The sequence below is a fragment of the Clupea harengus genome, chromosome 22 (assembly GCF_900700415.2).
Source record: "Clupea harengus chromosome 22, Ch_v2.0.2, whole genome shotgun sequence".
NCBI lineage: Eukaryota > Metazoa > Chordata > Actinopteri > Clupeiformes > Clupeidae > Clupea > Clupea harengus.
In genome coordinates, this window is record NC_045173.1 from 7,303,028 (window position 1) to 7,320,387 (window position 17,360).

Sequence of the window (17,360 nt, forward strand, 5' to 3'; positions counted from 1 at the left end):
AGGTGAACTGCACATAATCTGTGCCTCAGCTGGCTGTTGGGGGGGGTTAGGCAGGCGCAGGCTTCAGTCACCCTCCTCATCCAGCAGACAGCTCAACTCAAACGCACGCAGCGGAAAAACGGGGAATCATTCAAAAGTACAAACAATGCAGAGGAAAGAGTCAAGAGATCACTTGTCATAGTTAGTATGGTAAGTATGTTCTCACAGGGGGGTTGTCACCTAGCAACGTGCACCGAAGATGAGTTTTAAAATGTTTCTTGTTTGTTTGTTGTTGTTGTTTCTGTTGAGTTTTTGTCTTCTTTTATGAGAGGTATCAGTCATATTCAGTGCCATCATCCTCCTCCTCATCTTCATCATCATACAGCTCTTCATCATTCAGGTAGTCGGAATCCTCATCATCTGACTGCATCTGAGCATCACCACTGCCAAAGTCACCAGAGGCTTCTGGAACTGGACCTGTACACAAACACACACACACACACACACACACACACACACACACACACACACACACACACACACACATACACACACGAAGATCACGCAAGAGACAATACAAGTGCTTCAGTATCTATCACAAACTATGTTCTCTCAGAAAATATCCTATGTCAGTAAATTATGAAATGCACGTTGAATCATTACTTATTACTATTACTCATTACTTATTAACATTCATTATGTGAATATACAGAGCAAATGCACAAATGTGTCTGTCTGTGGGGGGTTGGTGGTGGTTGGGTGTGCATATGCTGGTCTGTGTGTGGTGGGGTGGTTGGGTGTGCATATGCTGGTCATTGGGCCCTAGATAGAGGGCGTAAACGGCAGCACACAGATAGTTCAGAAAGTGTGGTCAAAGGGACTATGTGGGGCGCCGTCAAAATCTTTGTGAGTCTGTGTTCTGCAGTAGCTGTGTGTATTTGTGTGGTATCAGTAGCTGTGTGTGTTTGTGTGGTATCAGTAGCTGTGTGTGTTGTGTGGTATCGGTAGCTGTGTGTGTTGTGTGGTATCGGTAGCTGTGTTTGTTGTGTGGTATCAGTAGCTGTGTGTGTTTGTGTAGTATCAGTAGCTGTGTGTGTTTGTACCGCAGCTGGCCGGTCCGTGTGTGCGGGAGCCTGCCAGTTCGTTTCCATGGCGATCAACACACCAACACTGCCCACTACTGCCATGGCATTGGTGAGTTTTGTAGAAGCCATGTTGGTCACACACTGGCAAAAACTGACCTGTATGTGCACACACACACACACACACACACACACACACACACACACACACACACACACACACACACAATGAGAAATACTGAGTTTGCCCCTCTTTTCATATACTATGGCTTGAAGGCATGACCGTCTCTCCAAGTTCCACTCAGGAGAGTTTAAAAATATCCTACTCATTTTATATTTCATCTACATTCACACACACACACGCACGCACGCACGCACGCACGCACGCACGCACGCACGCACGCACGCACGCACGCACTCACGCACGCACGCACGCACGCACACACACACACACACACAGACAAACAGACACACACACACACACGCGCGCGCGCACAAACACACGGTTCAAATGTGACCTTGTATTATAAATCTCTCTTCAGAAGACAGATTAAGAAAATACTGTTTTCTATGGTCAGCAGCACACTAACATTTGCATGACTAAAGCACTCTTACAAACATACACACATACACACACACACACACATGCTCACTCTATTAAAAACATACACTTGCCACGTGACTTCTACTCTATGAGAATAAGTGCATGGAGGAGACTTGTGTTTAGCGGCACCAGGCTTTGGACAGGCAGCTGACCTGACTTCAACTGGCTCCTCAGGAATGGCATTAAGCCCTCTCTATGTAGGCAGCTGTCCATTACATAAACACATGTAAAAACACGGATCATGTCAATGTTCTCTGTTCACACTGTATTTATTGCTGAGACATTTGATGGCTCTGTATGCTCACTCCGAACCTGTGTGTGTGTGTGTGTGTGTGTGTGTGTGTGTGTGTGTGTGTGTGTGTGTGTGTGTGTGTGTGTGTGTGTGTGTGTATGTGTGTGTGTGTGTGTGTGTGTGTGTGTGTGAGAGAGAGACTCACCCAGCAGTCTTTTGCCACCTTGCTTGTTGTTGATGTTGTTGAGCTCTGCAAGACAAGGGGAGCCTGGAGAGAGAGAAAGACACACAGAGAAATAAAGAGAGACAGGCAGAGAACGAGAGAGTTGGACTCTGTAGCATAAAAAAAGACGTGAACAAAAAAGGTGAATTTGGTGTTTTTTGGTGAATAGTTTGAGAGGACTACATGTTAATATGTCTGTGTATTTTGTATTTGTCTGTGTATTTTGTGTGTGTGTGTGTGAGTTTGTGTGTGAGTGGGTGTGTGTGAGTGTTTGTGTGTGTGTGTGTGTGTGTGTGCGAGTGTGTGAGTGTGTGTGTGAGTGTGTGAATGTGTGTGTGTGTGTGTGTGTGTGTGTGTGTGTGAGTGTGTGAGTGTGTGTGTGTGTGTGTGTTAGTGTGTGTGTGAGAGTGTGTGTGTGAGAGTGTGTGTGTGTGTACCCTGTTGTCTCTGGAAGCAGGAGCACCACTCCCTGCTGGACAGACTTCCATCGCTGGAGCTGTCACAGGACTTGAGGAAGACAGCAGTGCATTGGTCATTATTATCCTGGGCCAGAGACACCAGCTCTGATTGGTCCAGGGAAAGGTCAAAGTTTGTATCCAATCTTGTGAACATCCAGCCCACAGAGTCTCTACAAAGGGAAGCACTGGAGTCAAAGCCTATGGGAGACAGAAGGAGAACACAGGAGGAGAGAGACAGAGAGAGAGAGAGAGAGAGAGAGAGAGAGAGAGAGACAGAGACAGAGACAGAGAGAGAGGGGGGGGGTGTAGTGATTGGTTTGTTTACACACACACAAACACATTGATAGTCATTTCACACATAATATGGATTTGGCTTCTATAGGCAGTTAAGAAAAAGAAAATGGCCTTCTTTCCAGACGATGGTGTCCCTGCCACTGGGGAGGAAGCTGTCTGTGTAAGAGCTCTAATAGAAACACACAGATAACAGTGATCACACACAGTCCAACTCACTGCTTTTGTCTGGGCGCTGAAACGTTAGCTTCTTGCTGCTCCCATTTTCATGAAGAACTTTGAACCAGTCTCTCAGTCTGCTGACAACCTGGGCCGTCTCAGTAGTACTGCAGTCTACACACACACACACACACACACACAAACACACACACACACACACACACACACACACACACACACAGAAATAAATACACACACAGTTAAATAGATTATGATTCATACATAAATATATTAAATACATTACATTCTGAACATTATTTCATCACACAACTCATAAATGAATCAAGTCATCTTTAATGTATGAAAGTCCACCATTACTAGTCTTAACCTTCTGTTTTCATTATCATTCTTGCTTTTGCTTGCTACCCTTCCCCCATCTTTCTTTCTCTCTCTGTTTCTCTGCCTTGGTGTAGCTCTCTGTCTTGCATGAGTGCTGAAAAGTTTTAATAGGTTTCTTTGGGATTTAGTTGGGATCTGGGATTTCATCAGAGGGCTGCTAAAAAGACAAACTGATTTAGAGGAGGCTTCTGCCCTGTAATCCATTAAATAATCATGTTCTTAGGCCGGAAAACTACTGCAAGATGTCTCTTTCTGTGTGTGTCTGAGTGTGTCTGGAAGAAAGAGGATGTGTGCGTTAGGGTTGAGAAACAGATCCGGTTTTCTATTTGTGTGTGTGTGTGTGTGTGTGAGTGTGTGCGTGCGTGTGCACAATTGTGTGTTTACCTTTATTCTCCAGATGACTCGGTGAACTCGGAGAAGGACAGGGGCATTGTTCTAGGCATTTTACAACAATTTCTTTCCCAGAGATACAGGCCTGGTACTCCAGTTTACACTAACAATGAGAGACAGAGACAGGCAGAGACAGACAGACAGACAGATGAAAAAAGACCCTTGAGATTTGATAATTGATAATGTATCAGTACTCTGCACCCTTTACAGTAAAAGGCTAGTGCATCACAACTGTGCAAATAGCATTGGGGAGTGTCTTTGTATTCTGCTGAGCAATAAAATGCAATACAAATGCAATTCATTCCATGTTGAACCTGTGTGTGTGTGTGTGTGTGTATAGGTGTACGATGAATACCTTTGAGGAGTAAGTGTGTCCATCTGTCCCACACACAGGTGTGGGTCGGACCACTGGACATCTCTTACATTTCCCACCAGGACTCTGAGCCAAGCTGATGTCTTTAAAACTACAACACACACACACACACACACACACACACACACACACACACACACACACACACACACACACACACACACACACACACACACAGAGGGAATAAAGGAGTGAATCAGACAGTGTTCACTCAGGTTCTCCTGTTTCATTTCCTCTTTCCACACATCATCATCTTGATTGAATTCAGTGATGTTTACAATTGCATAGCAACAATCACCATCAGCTACTGTTGCTCAGAAGAGAACGTGTCAGGGGAAATTAGGCCAACTGGTCGCCTCATTCTCTCACTGTCCAATACACACACGCACGCGCGCTCGCGCGCACATACACACACACACACACACAGACAGTGAGGTTTGGCAGACTGTGTGTGCAGTCAGTGGTAAATGGGCCAGACTAGTCTAATGTTCTTTATCAGGTCCACTCTATTCTGCTGTGTCCCGCGGGCTGGCTTTCTAAACAGGTCCCCTATATTCCAGGAAAATGTATTTAAATCCACCTAAAGAGACTTCACAGATGGTTTGTTGAAATTCAGTTTCAGTCTTTCAAATGGTTCACTGAACATCACGTAAACCAAACCCAACCCAACCCCTAACCCTAACATTAAGCATAAGTCTGTAGTTCACAGAGTTTCTCTTTCAGTTGTTTTTTGATGTCAGCATATCCGCGTCTTCTCTTCTGTAAAGTTGGTGAGTAATCATGGTCCATGTAAATCTTTTTCCTGTTATACCGCAGATTTTTTATGTTCCATGCCTTGGTTAGCACCTGTTGCTTGTGTTGGTGGTTGACGAACACTATTAACGATCGTGGAGGGGCTTCCTCCTCCGTAGATTTCTGTTGGAGAGACCTATGAGCTCTTTCTATCTGGAGGGCGAAGTCTCAGGGTAGATCTAGTAGCTCCCTCAAGAAAGACTCCATTTAACCATATCTTCCATTTGTCTCCTTGTGAAATTTTCCAACTCTTCACATCTTTCCTCGAGTAGCCTCTCTCGTTGCAGCAAGTAGCCTAGCAGGCGTGCATAGCGTGCAGATCCTTCCTCAACCTGATTAATCCGGTCCTCCGCATGGGTTAAACGTTCTCCAATTTTCTCGACTGAATGTTCAAGGGAGGTTATTGCGGATGTCATTGTCGTCATCTTTTCATTGTCTTCCCTTCTGAATGATTTCAGCTTAGATAATATTACTACACTTACGTTATCATCCTCACTCTCTGCAGGGTCTGGGCTAGCTGTGTTAGCGTTAACTTCTTTAGGGAGAAAGAAGTTCGACTTTGCACTGTTCTTCGCGTCGGTAGGCTTCGTTTTCCCTTTCTTCCAGCTCTGTTCTGGTGACTCATCTTGACTTTCCATGCACTATCACACTACCTACTTTTGAATAAGTAAATTGAGGGAGGAAGTGGAAAAGGGTTTAGGTTGGTCGCTGCTTCACTAACAAGCAGCTGCCATGACAGTCGTCGAAACCGGAACAGTTCACAGAGTTTTAACAGATAGTTTGTTTGTAATCTGAGCATCTGTAGATAAGCTATAGGGGACCATCCAAATAAGGCCTTGTGCTACAGTATATCGCCTGCATCAATTCATTCTGTGTAAAAGCCATATTAATTATTGCATTATATTAGTAAGTGTCACATTCATTTCTGAAAGCCTCACTATAGCTTTCATTAATCAACGGTGTTAAACGGTGTTCATTTTAGGACATCCTCAGATCTCAGACTCAAGTGTCAGACTAAAACGAAAAGGCGTCAGGTCTCAGACCAAAAGTCGTCATACTCAGGCGAAACGGCTTCAGTCTCAGAAAAACCTCTGTCATCCTCACACAAAACTTTGTCAAACCAAACGCCGTCATTCTCACACAAAACTTTGTCAAACCAAACGGCGTCATCCTCACACAAAACTTTGTCAAACCAAACGGCGTCACCCTCACACAAAACTTTGTCAAACCAAACGGCGTCATCCTCACACAAAACTTTGTCAAACCAAACGGTGTCATCCTCACACAAAACTTTGTCAAACCAAACGGTGTCATCCTCACACAAAACTTTGTCAAACCAAACGCTGTCATTCTCAGCAGAACTTTGTTAGAAAAAAAGTTGTCAGAGCTAGATGAGGGAGCTGTTGACTAGTTTTCCGAATGAGCTAAAGTAGCAGCTTTTACAGTGAATACCGCTGTGGTGTTTCTGTTAACTGGTACAGCAAGAAAACTTACTTTTGATATAATACGAAACAGTTGCCTGAGTCTGACGACTTTTGGTCTGAGACCTGACGCCTTTTCGTTTGAGTCTGACACTTGAGTCTGAGATCTGAGGATGTCCTAATATGAACACCGTACATGAGTCTCAGATCACTCCTACGAGGAGGTTGTTTATGAACTGCCATTTTCATTAAGACTGAGTTCACATAGAGGTACATAGGGCTACTCTCATTGGTTTTGTCCATGTTAAATAGGGCTCTTTAATCCCAGTTATGCTCTGACATCTAATGGACTTGTAGCCATTATGTCAGATGGATACCATTTCCATCCATTCTTAGATACTGTATAATACAATGCGGCAGTCAACATGTACAGCTGCTAGAACTCTTGATCAGTCCCAGACCATTATGACTGAGGTGTTGTATTTAAAACACTCTTGATCAGTCCCAGACCATTATGACTGAGGTGTTGTATTTAAAACACTCTTGATCAGTCCCAGACCATTATGACTGAGGTGTTGTATTTAAAAAACTCCTGCATGGGAGGATCTATTATGCACTCAACACACAAACTTTCACAAACTTTCAATGAAGCATTTTCAACTAGAGCTCAAATTCAAAGACCACGCTCATGTGTGTGTGTGTGTGTGTGTGTGTGTGTGTTTTGTATGTGTATGTGTGTGTGTGTACGAGCATGTGGGTGTGTGTGTATGCGTGCACACATGTATGTTTGTGTTTTTAATGTGTACATTCATTAATGTATTTCTGTCTGAGTGGTAACAATCTATTCGTTGCTGCCTCTACTTTCTCTCTCTGTGGGCTGACAAACAGAGGTAGGCACTGCCAAAATGACATTTCCCCTTACCCTCACACACATACACACATACACACACACTTACACACACAATCAGTCTCCCACACTGAACAACAAAACAAACACATTCTGGCATTCTGGCCTAAGGGAACCATTCTTCTTGGTACATGTTAATACTTCGAGATAACAAATACCAATCATCTCTTCCTCCCTGTTTTCCCACTTTCTCTCTTTCTTTCTTTCTTTCATTGTTTTCCTCTCTCTCACCTCATGCGCCTCTGGCTCACACAGGTGGGGGTGTTGTAATCTTCAGTGACACACACTTTGTGTCGGCCACATTTGATTTTTTGGCACGGGTCTTTGGCAGGATCAAGAGCTGAAATACATGTGTGCACGTGGCCACACAGACACATATAGACAGAAACACAGGGGAAAAAGATGATGTTAGTATTTCAGATTGAAAAAGGACAACACACTGTCTCTTTTTCCACATGTTCTTATACCTCGGACAGACTCACTCACACGGTCACACACTACCACAGTGAGCTCGAGTCCTATCACATGAATGTGTGTAGGAAAGTGTAAATGCAGAACTTCTTTTTCCGAACACTGTTCCACTACTGACTTGAATGTTCCAAGAAGAACAGGTTACTAATTCCAGTAGAAACACACACACACACACACACACACACACACACACACACACACACACACACACACACTCACACACACACACACACACACACACACGCACGCACGCACGCACACGCACGCGCACGCGCACGCACGCACACACACACAGACACACACACACACACGCACACGCACACGCACACACACACACACACACACGCACACGCACACGCACACACACACACACACACACGCACACACACAGCCAAAGCTTGTGTCCAGTGTTAGGCTGACCTTTGCCTTTAAGACTCTTAGGCAAATCCCAGATAATCCAGTCCTAGCTCATCAACACAGTCTTATTCTATTGTTCCCATGTGTGTGTTTGTGTGTATGTGTGTGTGTGTGTGTGTGTGTGTGTGTGTGTGTGTGTGTGTGTGTTGTGAATTAATCTGTTTGTGTGTGTCCATCAATGAAATATGTGAAATATGAAATATAAGTGTGGATGTTGCTTTATGCTCCTGTCAGTGAATCTCTAAGTGGTTTTGAATGCATGTATGTCTATATATTTACTGTTACAGAGATGAATCAGAACATGACAAAAGGATGATGACAGCAAGGGATTCTGTCATCTTTGCTTCCACAAATCTATCAAAGAAATGATACAATCCCCCCCCCCCCCCCCCTTTCTCCCTTTCACACACACACACACACACACACACACACACACACACACACACACACACACACACACACACACACACACACACACACACACACACACACACACACACACAATTACCTTGATCCATTGGCTTTCCAGGATTCCAGGTACCAGGTTCCTACACCAAAGAAAATGTGATTTTAATCTGAGAATCACCAATTATTTAAGTACAACTGGTATGAAAGCAAGCTTAGTTTATGTCATACAAACCTCAACTTCCTAAGATTGGATGGCAAGGGAAAAAAGAAGACACACACACACACACACACATATTAGAGAGTAGTCACACACAACTACACAATCTGCTTGTAGCTCAAGACCAGTGAGTATCAGTTGTCCAATGCTAAAAACATAACCTCTCTCATTCTCTTACTCTCTCAATCAATTTTTAATCTCATCACATCTTCCTTTCTGTAATACGTACTGTTTAACAAAACCACCATCTTAAGAGTTTGTGTGTTGATGAAAGTCTAAGAGACAACCTGCCAGGTGGGCGTCCTAGTCGCCTTGTCCTTTTATGTTTGTGTTGTGTTTTAGTTTCTCCAAGTCCAAATTAATATTTTAATCTTTTAGTCCTTGCATAAAAGCAGATGAGTTGTACCCATTTACCACTACTAAAACACACTGATGCTAAGTTACTCATAAGCTACCATAATAGCAGTACCTGTTCTAGCAGTAACCCAATGGTTTTATGTCATCAGCAAGTCTATGGTAAGTTTGATTTGATCAGCCAAACGACAATCATGCAATGTTACCACCTTTCTGAATCAACAACCACTGTTTTTAACTGAGAATACTTTACATTACAAACGCTTTCACTGTCATTTCTTAAATTAAGTAGCTGACATCAATAAAAAGCCACAGCATTTATCATAAAGTAATTACTTCAAGGCTGGTAATGCTGAAGCTACTGGGTTTCTCATATAAACTAATAACTAGAATGTGGAGCTTTACACGTTAGTTATTGTAACGTCATTCGAGGAGTCATGTCACTATACGGTCTGCTAAGAGAGGTACTGGTGATGAGGGGGTACCCCAGCTCACTGCGAGGTGACATGAGAGTGATTCGGATGAAGCTGTTTCTGTTGACTTCCCAGAGGAAGAATTTGACTCAGCATAATATTTGGGAAAACTCTGGCCAGGGGAGGCAGAACATTAAGAGTGGAAACATACAACATAGAACACCAGCCTCCCCCCACGAACACTGCACTGAACTGAACCCTTCATTAGGACCACATGTCTCCCCCCCCCCCCCTCTCTCTGTCTTTCTCTCTCCACCACTGTCTCTCTCTCTCTCTCTCTCTGTCTTTCTCTCTCCACCACTGTCTCTCTCTCTCTCTCTGTGTTTTTCAAAGTGGCCTCCTTGGCATGACTGTATGCAGTGTGGCAAAAGAAGAATACAACAGCAAATAGGACAAAGAAGAAGAAACGAGAGCCACGCATTTGTGAGAAGAAATATGTCAATATTATATACTGTATATATATGCATGTATGTATGTATGTATGTATGTATGTATGTATGTATGTATGCAAGACTGAAATAGAGAATGAAAATGAACACAAATAATTAAGTTGAAAACAAATGATCAGATAAGAATACAGATAGAGAGAGGGAGAGAGAGAGAGAGAGAGAGAATAAAAGTAAGGATCACTTAGTGCTTTGTGTCGTGTTCATCCCTGAGGGTTTGGTTTCTAATGGAGTGCACACACACTACCAGAATACATATTTTTTGCCAGCCGAAGAAAAAATGGATGTGTGTGTAATAGTAGAGCCTTTTTTCTCTCTCTCTCTCTCAGTCTCTCTCTCTTGGTCTCTCACATACACACACACACACACACACACGCACACACACATGCACTTACACACACATGCACTTACACACACACACAAACACACACCCACACACAAAAGAGCAGTCAACATAGCACAAAACACATAGGATACAAATTATATGCAATGTAATGTATGCATTGTATACAGTACTTTGACAGCATTTTTGGTGAATCCCTTCCTTATAATGCGTGCACACACACACACACACACACACACACGCGCGCGCGCGCGCGCGCACATACACACACACACGCTGATGAGACAGTGGCTGAGTAGATTCTATCTCTGAAAGGAGGGAGATCCTTTTGATGTCGCTAATGCAACTGCCGGTATTGTTATTCTCACAGAACACTGGCACAAACACAAACACAATCACAATCACATCCCCCCCCCCCCACACACACACACAAACACACACACACACACCCCCACACACAGGAAATGCATATCTTCCTGTCATTGTTTCTTTATTATGTGTACAAATTAATAATAATATTTACTACATGCTGTTTGTATATTTGTGTGCTGTTTTGTGGTTTTGTGTGCTTGTGTATCTGTGTCTTTTAAATATTGTGCATAATACAGTAACTAGACACAGTGCACGCAGACACCATTATACATACAACACATACACATTTACACAACATATACACATTTACCCAACTGGTGGACTCTGACCTCAATCTTTTATCCTGTATTAATTCAAATGTAAATATATTTTTTGCATTAGTAAATGCTTTTCACTCTAACACTTTCATTTCCAAATGCATTGACACACTAGAGAGTATTTAGTGGGCTTTAATCAGGAAATGCTGTTCACTCTTTCGTTACATTGAGATTTCATTGTGTGTGTGTGTGTGTGTGTGTGTGTGTGTGTGTGTGTATGTGTGTGTGTGTGTGTGTGTGGTGTGTGTGTGTGCGTGTGTGTATGTGTGTGTATGTGTGTGAGCGTGTGTGTGTGTGCGTGTGTGTGAGTGTGAGTGTGTGTGTGTCTGTGTGTGTGTGTGTGTGTGTGTGTGTGTGTGTGTGTGTGTGTGTGTGCATGGTTGAGTGAACACCTGAGGACAAACACAAAGGGATGAAGAGCTGATACAGCTTGCTCATTCTCTCCCAAATTCTCCCTCCACCTTATTCTCTCTTTCTCTCTCTCTCTGTCTCTGACCTCAATTCTGCCTGTCATATTCACATTTTTTCATCTCGCCAAAGTAGCCAGACAGCTCCTGTTGCACAGCAGGAAGCTGTAGTTTCTCTGGTGAGTTTATGAGGCTCATGGTCTCATGATCTGTTCTGTCGTCTGTGAGTGCATCGTAACCAACTCCTTTTCCCACCATTTTCCTTCTCTGAAGTCCCACAGAATGAGGCACTTAGGGACTACTCTGTTAAACGTCATGTGCCAGACCTCTCATTGAAATGGGAAAGCAAGCAGTCAGCAACCTGCCATTTTGGACACCATGAGTGTCATGTCTTCCTCCCTCTGAGGAAGCCACTGTGTATAAACGGATGGGCTTTTTGCTGTGGTCAGCATGGGAATCTCTCTCCGTGTGTGTTTAATCTCTGCCTCTGAGAAGGGTGGTCATCTCTCACTACTAGCTCGACACTAACCCTCCACCCCTTTAATAAACCTACTGAGAGGTGACTAGGCCCGATCAAGTCCCCCATGAAGCAGATGAAGGTTTCTTTTTCATCTAACTTCAACTATTTTCCTAATGACTGCAGTGTACTTCCCATGTATGTTCTTAAGTGAAGGATTCGTCACATGTACCTACTTTATTATTGTCTTGCATGATTATCATGTAAATCCTTAATTGCTCAAATTACTCAGGAGAACTTGGGGTGCTAAACGATGAGAGGAGACGTGACCAAACAGAAAATAAAAGGCCCATTTATATCAGTGCAGGATGATGTGGGTGTCAGCTGTAATGGTACTGAAGTAGAATTACTTGTGTGTTAGGTCAAAGAGTCAAATGTGATGTCTCAATTCATTCTGTCAAATTCTGTTGTGTGCGAATCACTATGGGCTGATGTTGAGTGTGAATCACTATGGGCTGATGTTGAGTGTGAATCACTATGGGCTGATGTTGAGTTTGAATCACTATGGGCTGATGTTGAGTGTGAATCACTATGGGCTGATGTTGAGTGTGAATCACTATGGGCTGATGTTGAGTGTGAATCACTATGGGCTGATGTTGAGTGTGAATCGCTGTGGGCTGATGTTGAGTGTGAATCACTATGGGCTGATGTTGAGTGTGAATCACTATGGGCTGATGTTGTGTGTGAATCGCTGTGGGCTGATGTTGAGTGACCTACGTGGTGGATAAAGGGGCCCGCGTTGTTTGCAGCGATGGGACGTTTATGACTGATGATTAATGTGAGTCCAAAGATCAGAGTTAAGCACACTATTAATCTACTACAGCTCACCTAAAACCCCACGCTACATGTCTTACAATATTTATTTTCATTTGATCATGCTTTTAATCAAGCTCCAGGATCTGTATTCCCATTCACTCCACATCATGTATGCCTCTGTAAAGCAGCTGTATTGTGCCTGTGCTGCCTACGGTGAGTATCCTTTGTGAGCGGCACATCCTGTCTCCATCTCAGGCCTTGTGGCTAGGTTGGGCTCTACTGGAGTACTGGAGGTAAGTAAGACCTCAGCAGCTAAATCTCTCTCCATTTCAACACATGCCAGAGAGCCAGAGATCAAAGCTCCGATCACACATAGACTCTCCCCCTCTCTTCCTCTCTCCCTCACACATTAACCCACACAGACTCTTTGTCTTTTGCACGTTAACACACAAAGACTCTCTCTCAGAGATATTAATACACACACACTCTTGCAGACACTCTAGTTCACTCACATACCACATCACTCCCACTTATCTCAATCACTCGTACCAACTCCCTCTCTCTCTCTCACACACACACAGACACAGACACACACACACACACACACACACACACACACACACACACACTCACACACATACACAAACACATACAAGAACCATCTCCTACTGTTAGTTTGTCCTTGGGAGGACATTAGTAACCTTATTCACATCAGCCATTCCTCAGAACTGCCCTTGGTACTGTTGCATAATCTCGATTAAAACACTTCAGTGCAGGTTAGCAGTCAGCAGGTCATTTTGTTCTCTCTCTCTCTCTTTCCCTCTCTCTGCCTCTCTCCATCCCCCCTCTCTCTCTGCATGTGTGTTTTATGTGAGTATGTGTGTGTGTGCGTGCGTGTGTGTGTGTGTGTGGACCGGAGGCAGATTACTGATGGCCATTCTTAGCCTGTCAGCTTCACAAAGCTGAATCTCCACCACAGCCTGACATGCACCAAACAAAGCCTCCAGTGCCTGTAATGAACGCACACACACACACACACACACACACACACACACACACACACACACACATACACACACACACACACTTGCTCTTTCCATATCATACAGGAAAGTTTTCTACAGACAAAATATTTACATAGAAAATATGCCTTTTCCAGTCTAGCTAAAGCAGTGATGCACGCTCACGCACACACACACACACACACACACACACAAACTAGGCTAATTAAGATGTTAAAACTTCTATTTCTGTGTGAATCTATGTGATGTGCAGAAGATCAAAGCCTGTGCTGGGCCAAGCAGTTGCTAGGGGATGTTGAGATTCGCATGTCTCATGAATATGTAAGAAAGGTCTTCGGGTTAAATAGCATCTCATTATCCAAGCATATTTTTAGATGTCTCAGCCTAATGTCATCTGAAGTGGCTACCACACTGACTTTGAACACAGATTAACACACATTATAATCCATCATTCACGTCTAGAACTGTATGTTGTGAAATTGCTGTTGATTGCACTGTTCATATGTCATTACACTTGTAATATGAACAGCTCTCTCTCTCTCTCTCTCTCTCTCCTTCATCAACTGAGCCGCTAGCTAATTAGCGCACACATTCACCAATCAGCTTACCTGCCTAGACCTCACGTTGCCCTCTCACAAGGGCAGAAAGTAGTAATCTCTGATGTGTACTTTAAGTATGTGTGTGTGTGTGTGTGTGTGTGTGTGTGTGTGTGTGTGTGTGTGTGTGTGTGTGTGTGTGCGCTAGCTTGTACACGTTTCCTGGCACAGGACATGTAAACACTTTGCAGCAGTAGCTCACTTGGCACAGCCTGGATATATTATTGTCTGTGTGGTGTTACGCCCATGTGATTGCCCCTTACATAAACAGCATCATTAGCTGGCAAAGTTTGCCACACAAAAACAAAGAAAATGTGTGCACCCAAAGGGTCTTGGAAGTGGACCACCCAACACTGTGCTTGCAGTTGCTGTGGGGATACTACAGCCAGCTACAATATCACAACAACTAGAATGATTTACTGAAATATTTCAAGAAAAGAAATGTGAAGTAATTTCCAAAGCCATTACATCAAAATATGGTGATGTAGCCCACTATAAACTCAAAATTATAGAGTAAAATGAATTTGCTTGCTGATTAATTAGTGGATTTGTGGGGGGGGGGGGGGGGTCTAAGTGGTTTTTGTCAATTATGTGTCACTGAAACATGCAGTTACATAGAACTCCTTCTCGCACATGCACACACACAAACACACATGACCTCACGAAAAACATGCTGGCAAATCACATTTCTGCAACCTGTGCTAGTCAACTTATTCAACATTTATGAGTCGCCACATTAAGAAAACATTTCGCTCTCTGTCACATCCCCGTCACGAAGAGCTCTCAGGCCTCCCTGGGAATTTCTCTCACCCGTAACTGCCCCACATTCCTGTCATATAGGTAGACGTTGTATATTACGTAGCCTACCTGGCTTATTTTAGTTGTCCAGTATGCTGTTAGTTCTCGCCGTTATGAACGGGAGAGCTTGATCAGCAGCCTACTGGCCGACATGCACCAACAAAAGCAAAAATAACCTAGTCTACATGGTAGCCCATTACACACATCATTACAACTCGTTAACTACAATGTAAACTGGAATTAGGCCTCAACAGAAGCAGAAAGAGACCTTCAGTATATTCTCTGTCATCACATCCTTGCACCCTTGTCTTCATCACACACACACACACACACACACGCACACTCCCACACACACTAACAGAGTAACAACTGTCGCTAAGAGCTAAACGTAACAGGCAACACATACGTCTCGGAATTTATCCCATCTCCCGCCGAGCCATTTGTCATCCAGAAAATTGCCATTGTCTGGACGTGCAGCCGTTCCGATGACCTGTCCGCATGCGAACGCACACACACACAACAGCACTGCGCTCAGCATCTGCGGAGAGAGGACACACATGAACGCTCAAGACCTAGTCCCGCAGTGTGAGATACACACTCGAGCGATTAAAGCCGAGATGGTGGAAGGAAAACATTGAAAATCATCACCTTGAGAGGAATATCGCCGCTGTGTCGCGTGAAATTGACAGTCCTCTTGCGTCCTTACTGCCACCCGTCTCTCCGCCTCTACTGATACACCACGACTTATCTCCTTCTCTGTTTCTGCACAGGGCGCAAGCTCGTGGTGGTTGGAGTGTGTATCGTGTGCGCGCGCTGCTCCTCCTCTCGACAAAAAACCACTGCGATGCGCCGATCTAGTGGTTGAGGCCTGGGTATCCATAGACATATATAGATGTCTATGTGGGTATCCGGTCATTTCGTTGCTTTATTGTGTTTGCGCACAGCTGGTTGGTTATTCACAATCATGAAATTCTCTGTATGAGTGTGCGCACTGTCTACCTTATTATGTGTCAAGGCTCCGTTTGCACTCTTGATAACGGCCCATTACAGTAGGCTATGTCTTTTTAGATTGTGGTTATGATAGCCTAATTGGGTTAAACAATATCGCTGCTGGTAAACTAAAATGGACCCAAAGGATCACTGTAGTTGTACCCGAATGATTTTACGAGCTGAATGCAGTATGCTTTATAATAGCAAGAGCTGATTGATGATGATTGGACTGAAAACACATATTATAACCATGACCCAATGTCCATCCCAGGTCAAGCAATTAAATGTGGATGTTTAGGTCATCACTTTGTTAGAAAAAGAACTGGCGACCCCTAGCGAGTGATGAAATCTGCAAGAATAGAATTTGCAGCTTACTTTGTAATGTACACGACGAAAGTTACAATTCAATTAACTCAACCTTAATTTGACTTCCAATCTTCGAGACCATTAAAACATGCCCTCATTTGTGAACGGCCTGTCCTTTCAGAGGGCTTTGTAGCAAAGAAAATGTATCGTACAACACATCCATCTGTAAAGACAATAAAATATTAGAATTATTTCTCTACACTGGTAGTCAATGTTTTTTTCCGTGTTTCCGCTGTCATGACAGGAAGATACAAGTTGGCATTACCTGGACTTAAATGATGGTAAAGTTAGATCTGAAGATGGAAGTCTTGAACAAACTTTCTGCAAAAAATTATGGAACAAGTCATATTTCAAAAACATAGTTACACATCATGGCTTCTAGGCAAAGTTGTTTCCAAACTTTCATATTTAAAATGGGTGTCAGGAGTTTGTAGAGTCAGATGACTGAGTGTAAGATCATGACACACTTCCTATTGTATTAGGCTAAATTATTAATGATCTATGATCAAGGATTGAGATGTGCTTATGTAGGTCCATTGGCTAGAACCCACTAACAAACATGATATATACAGGTATATAATGATGTACATATATCAGGTATACATATATCCTCTAATAAATTGTATATATATATCAGATACACATATCCTCTAATAAAGTGTGAAACATTTGTAGACAGCTTTTAAAAGTATAAGCTAGTACTCATACTTGAATGGGAAGTGAATATTCAAACCTTTTATCTTGCTCTATATTTCCAGCTGTTTTTAGTATACCTAATTC

At 43.2% G+C, this 17,360-nt stretch overlaps 1 protein-coding gene across 2 annotated transcripts in view; it reads right to left on the reverse strand.

Moving 5' to 3' along the window:
- Nucleotides 1–16,015, reverse strand: part of spock3 (SPARC (osteonectin), cwcv and kazal like domains proteoglycan 3) — a 17,262-nt gene extending 1,247 nt beyond the window's left edge. Inside the window, exons 1-12 of one of the 2 annotated variants that reach the window (XM_031559992.2) lie at nt 15,873–16,015; nt 15,631–15,762; nt 8,839–8,847; nt 8,707–8,746; nt 7,542–7,650; nt 4,173–4,281; nt 3,812–3,920; nt 3,089–3,202; nt 2,558–2,776; nt 2,103–2,165; nt 1,083–1,220; nt 1–456 (exon numbers count right to left, since the gene is read on the reverse strand). The exon at nt 1–456 is cut by the window's left edge and continues 1,247 nt beyond it. In XM_031559992.2, coding sequence (XP_031415852.1) covers nt 314–456; nt 1,083–1,220; nt 2,103–2,165; nt 2,558–2,776; nt 3,089–3,202; nt 3,812–3,920; nt 4,173–4,281; nt 7,542–7,650; nt 8,707–8,746; nt 8,839–8,847; nt 15,631–15,762 — 1,185 coding nt within the window. In that variant the 5' untranslated portion in view covers nt 15,873–16,015 and the 3' untranslated portion in view covers nt 1–313. The remainder of the gene's footprint in view (nt 457–1,082; nt 1,221–2,102; nt 2,166–2,557; nt 2,777–3,088; nt 3,203–3,811; nt 3,921–4,172; nt 4,282–7,541; nt 7,651–8,706; nt 8,747–8,838; nt 8,848–15,630; nt 15,763–15,872) is intronic. The other variant, XM_012831313.3, reaches the window with a different exon arrangement.
- Nucleotides 16,016–17,360: the final 1,345 nt, after the last annotated feature.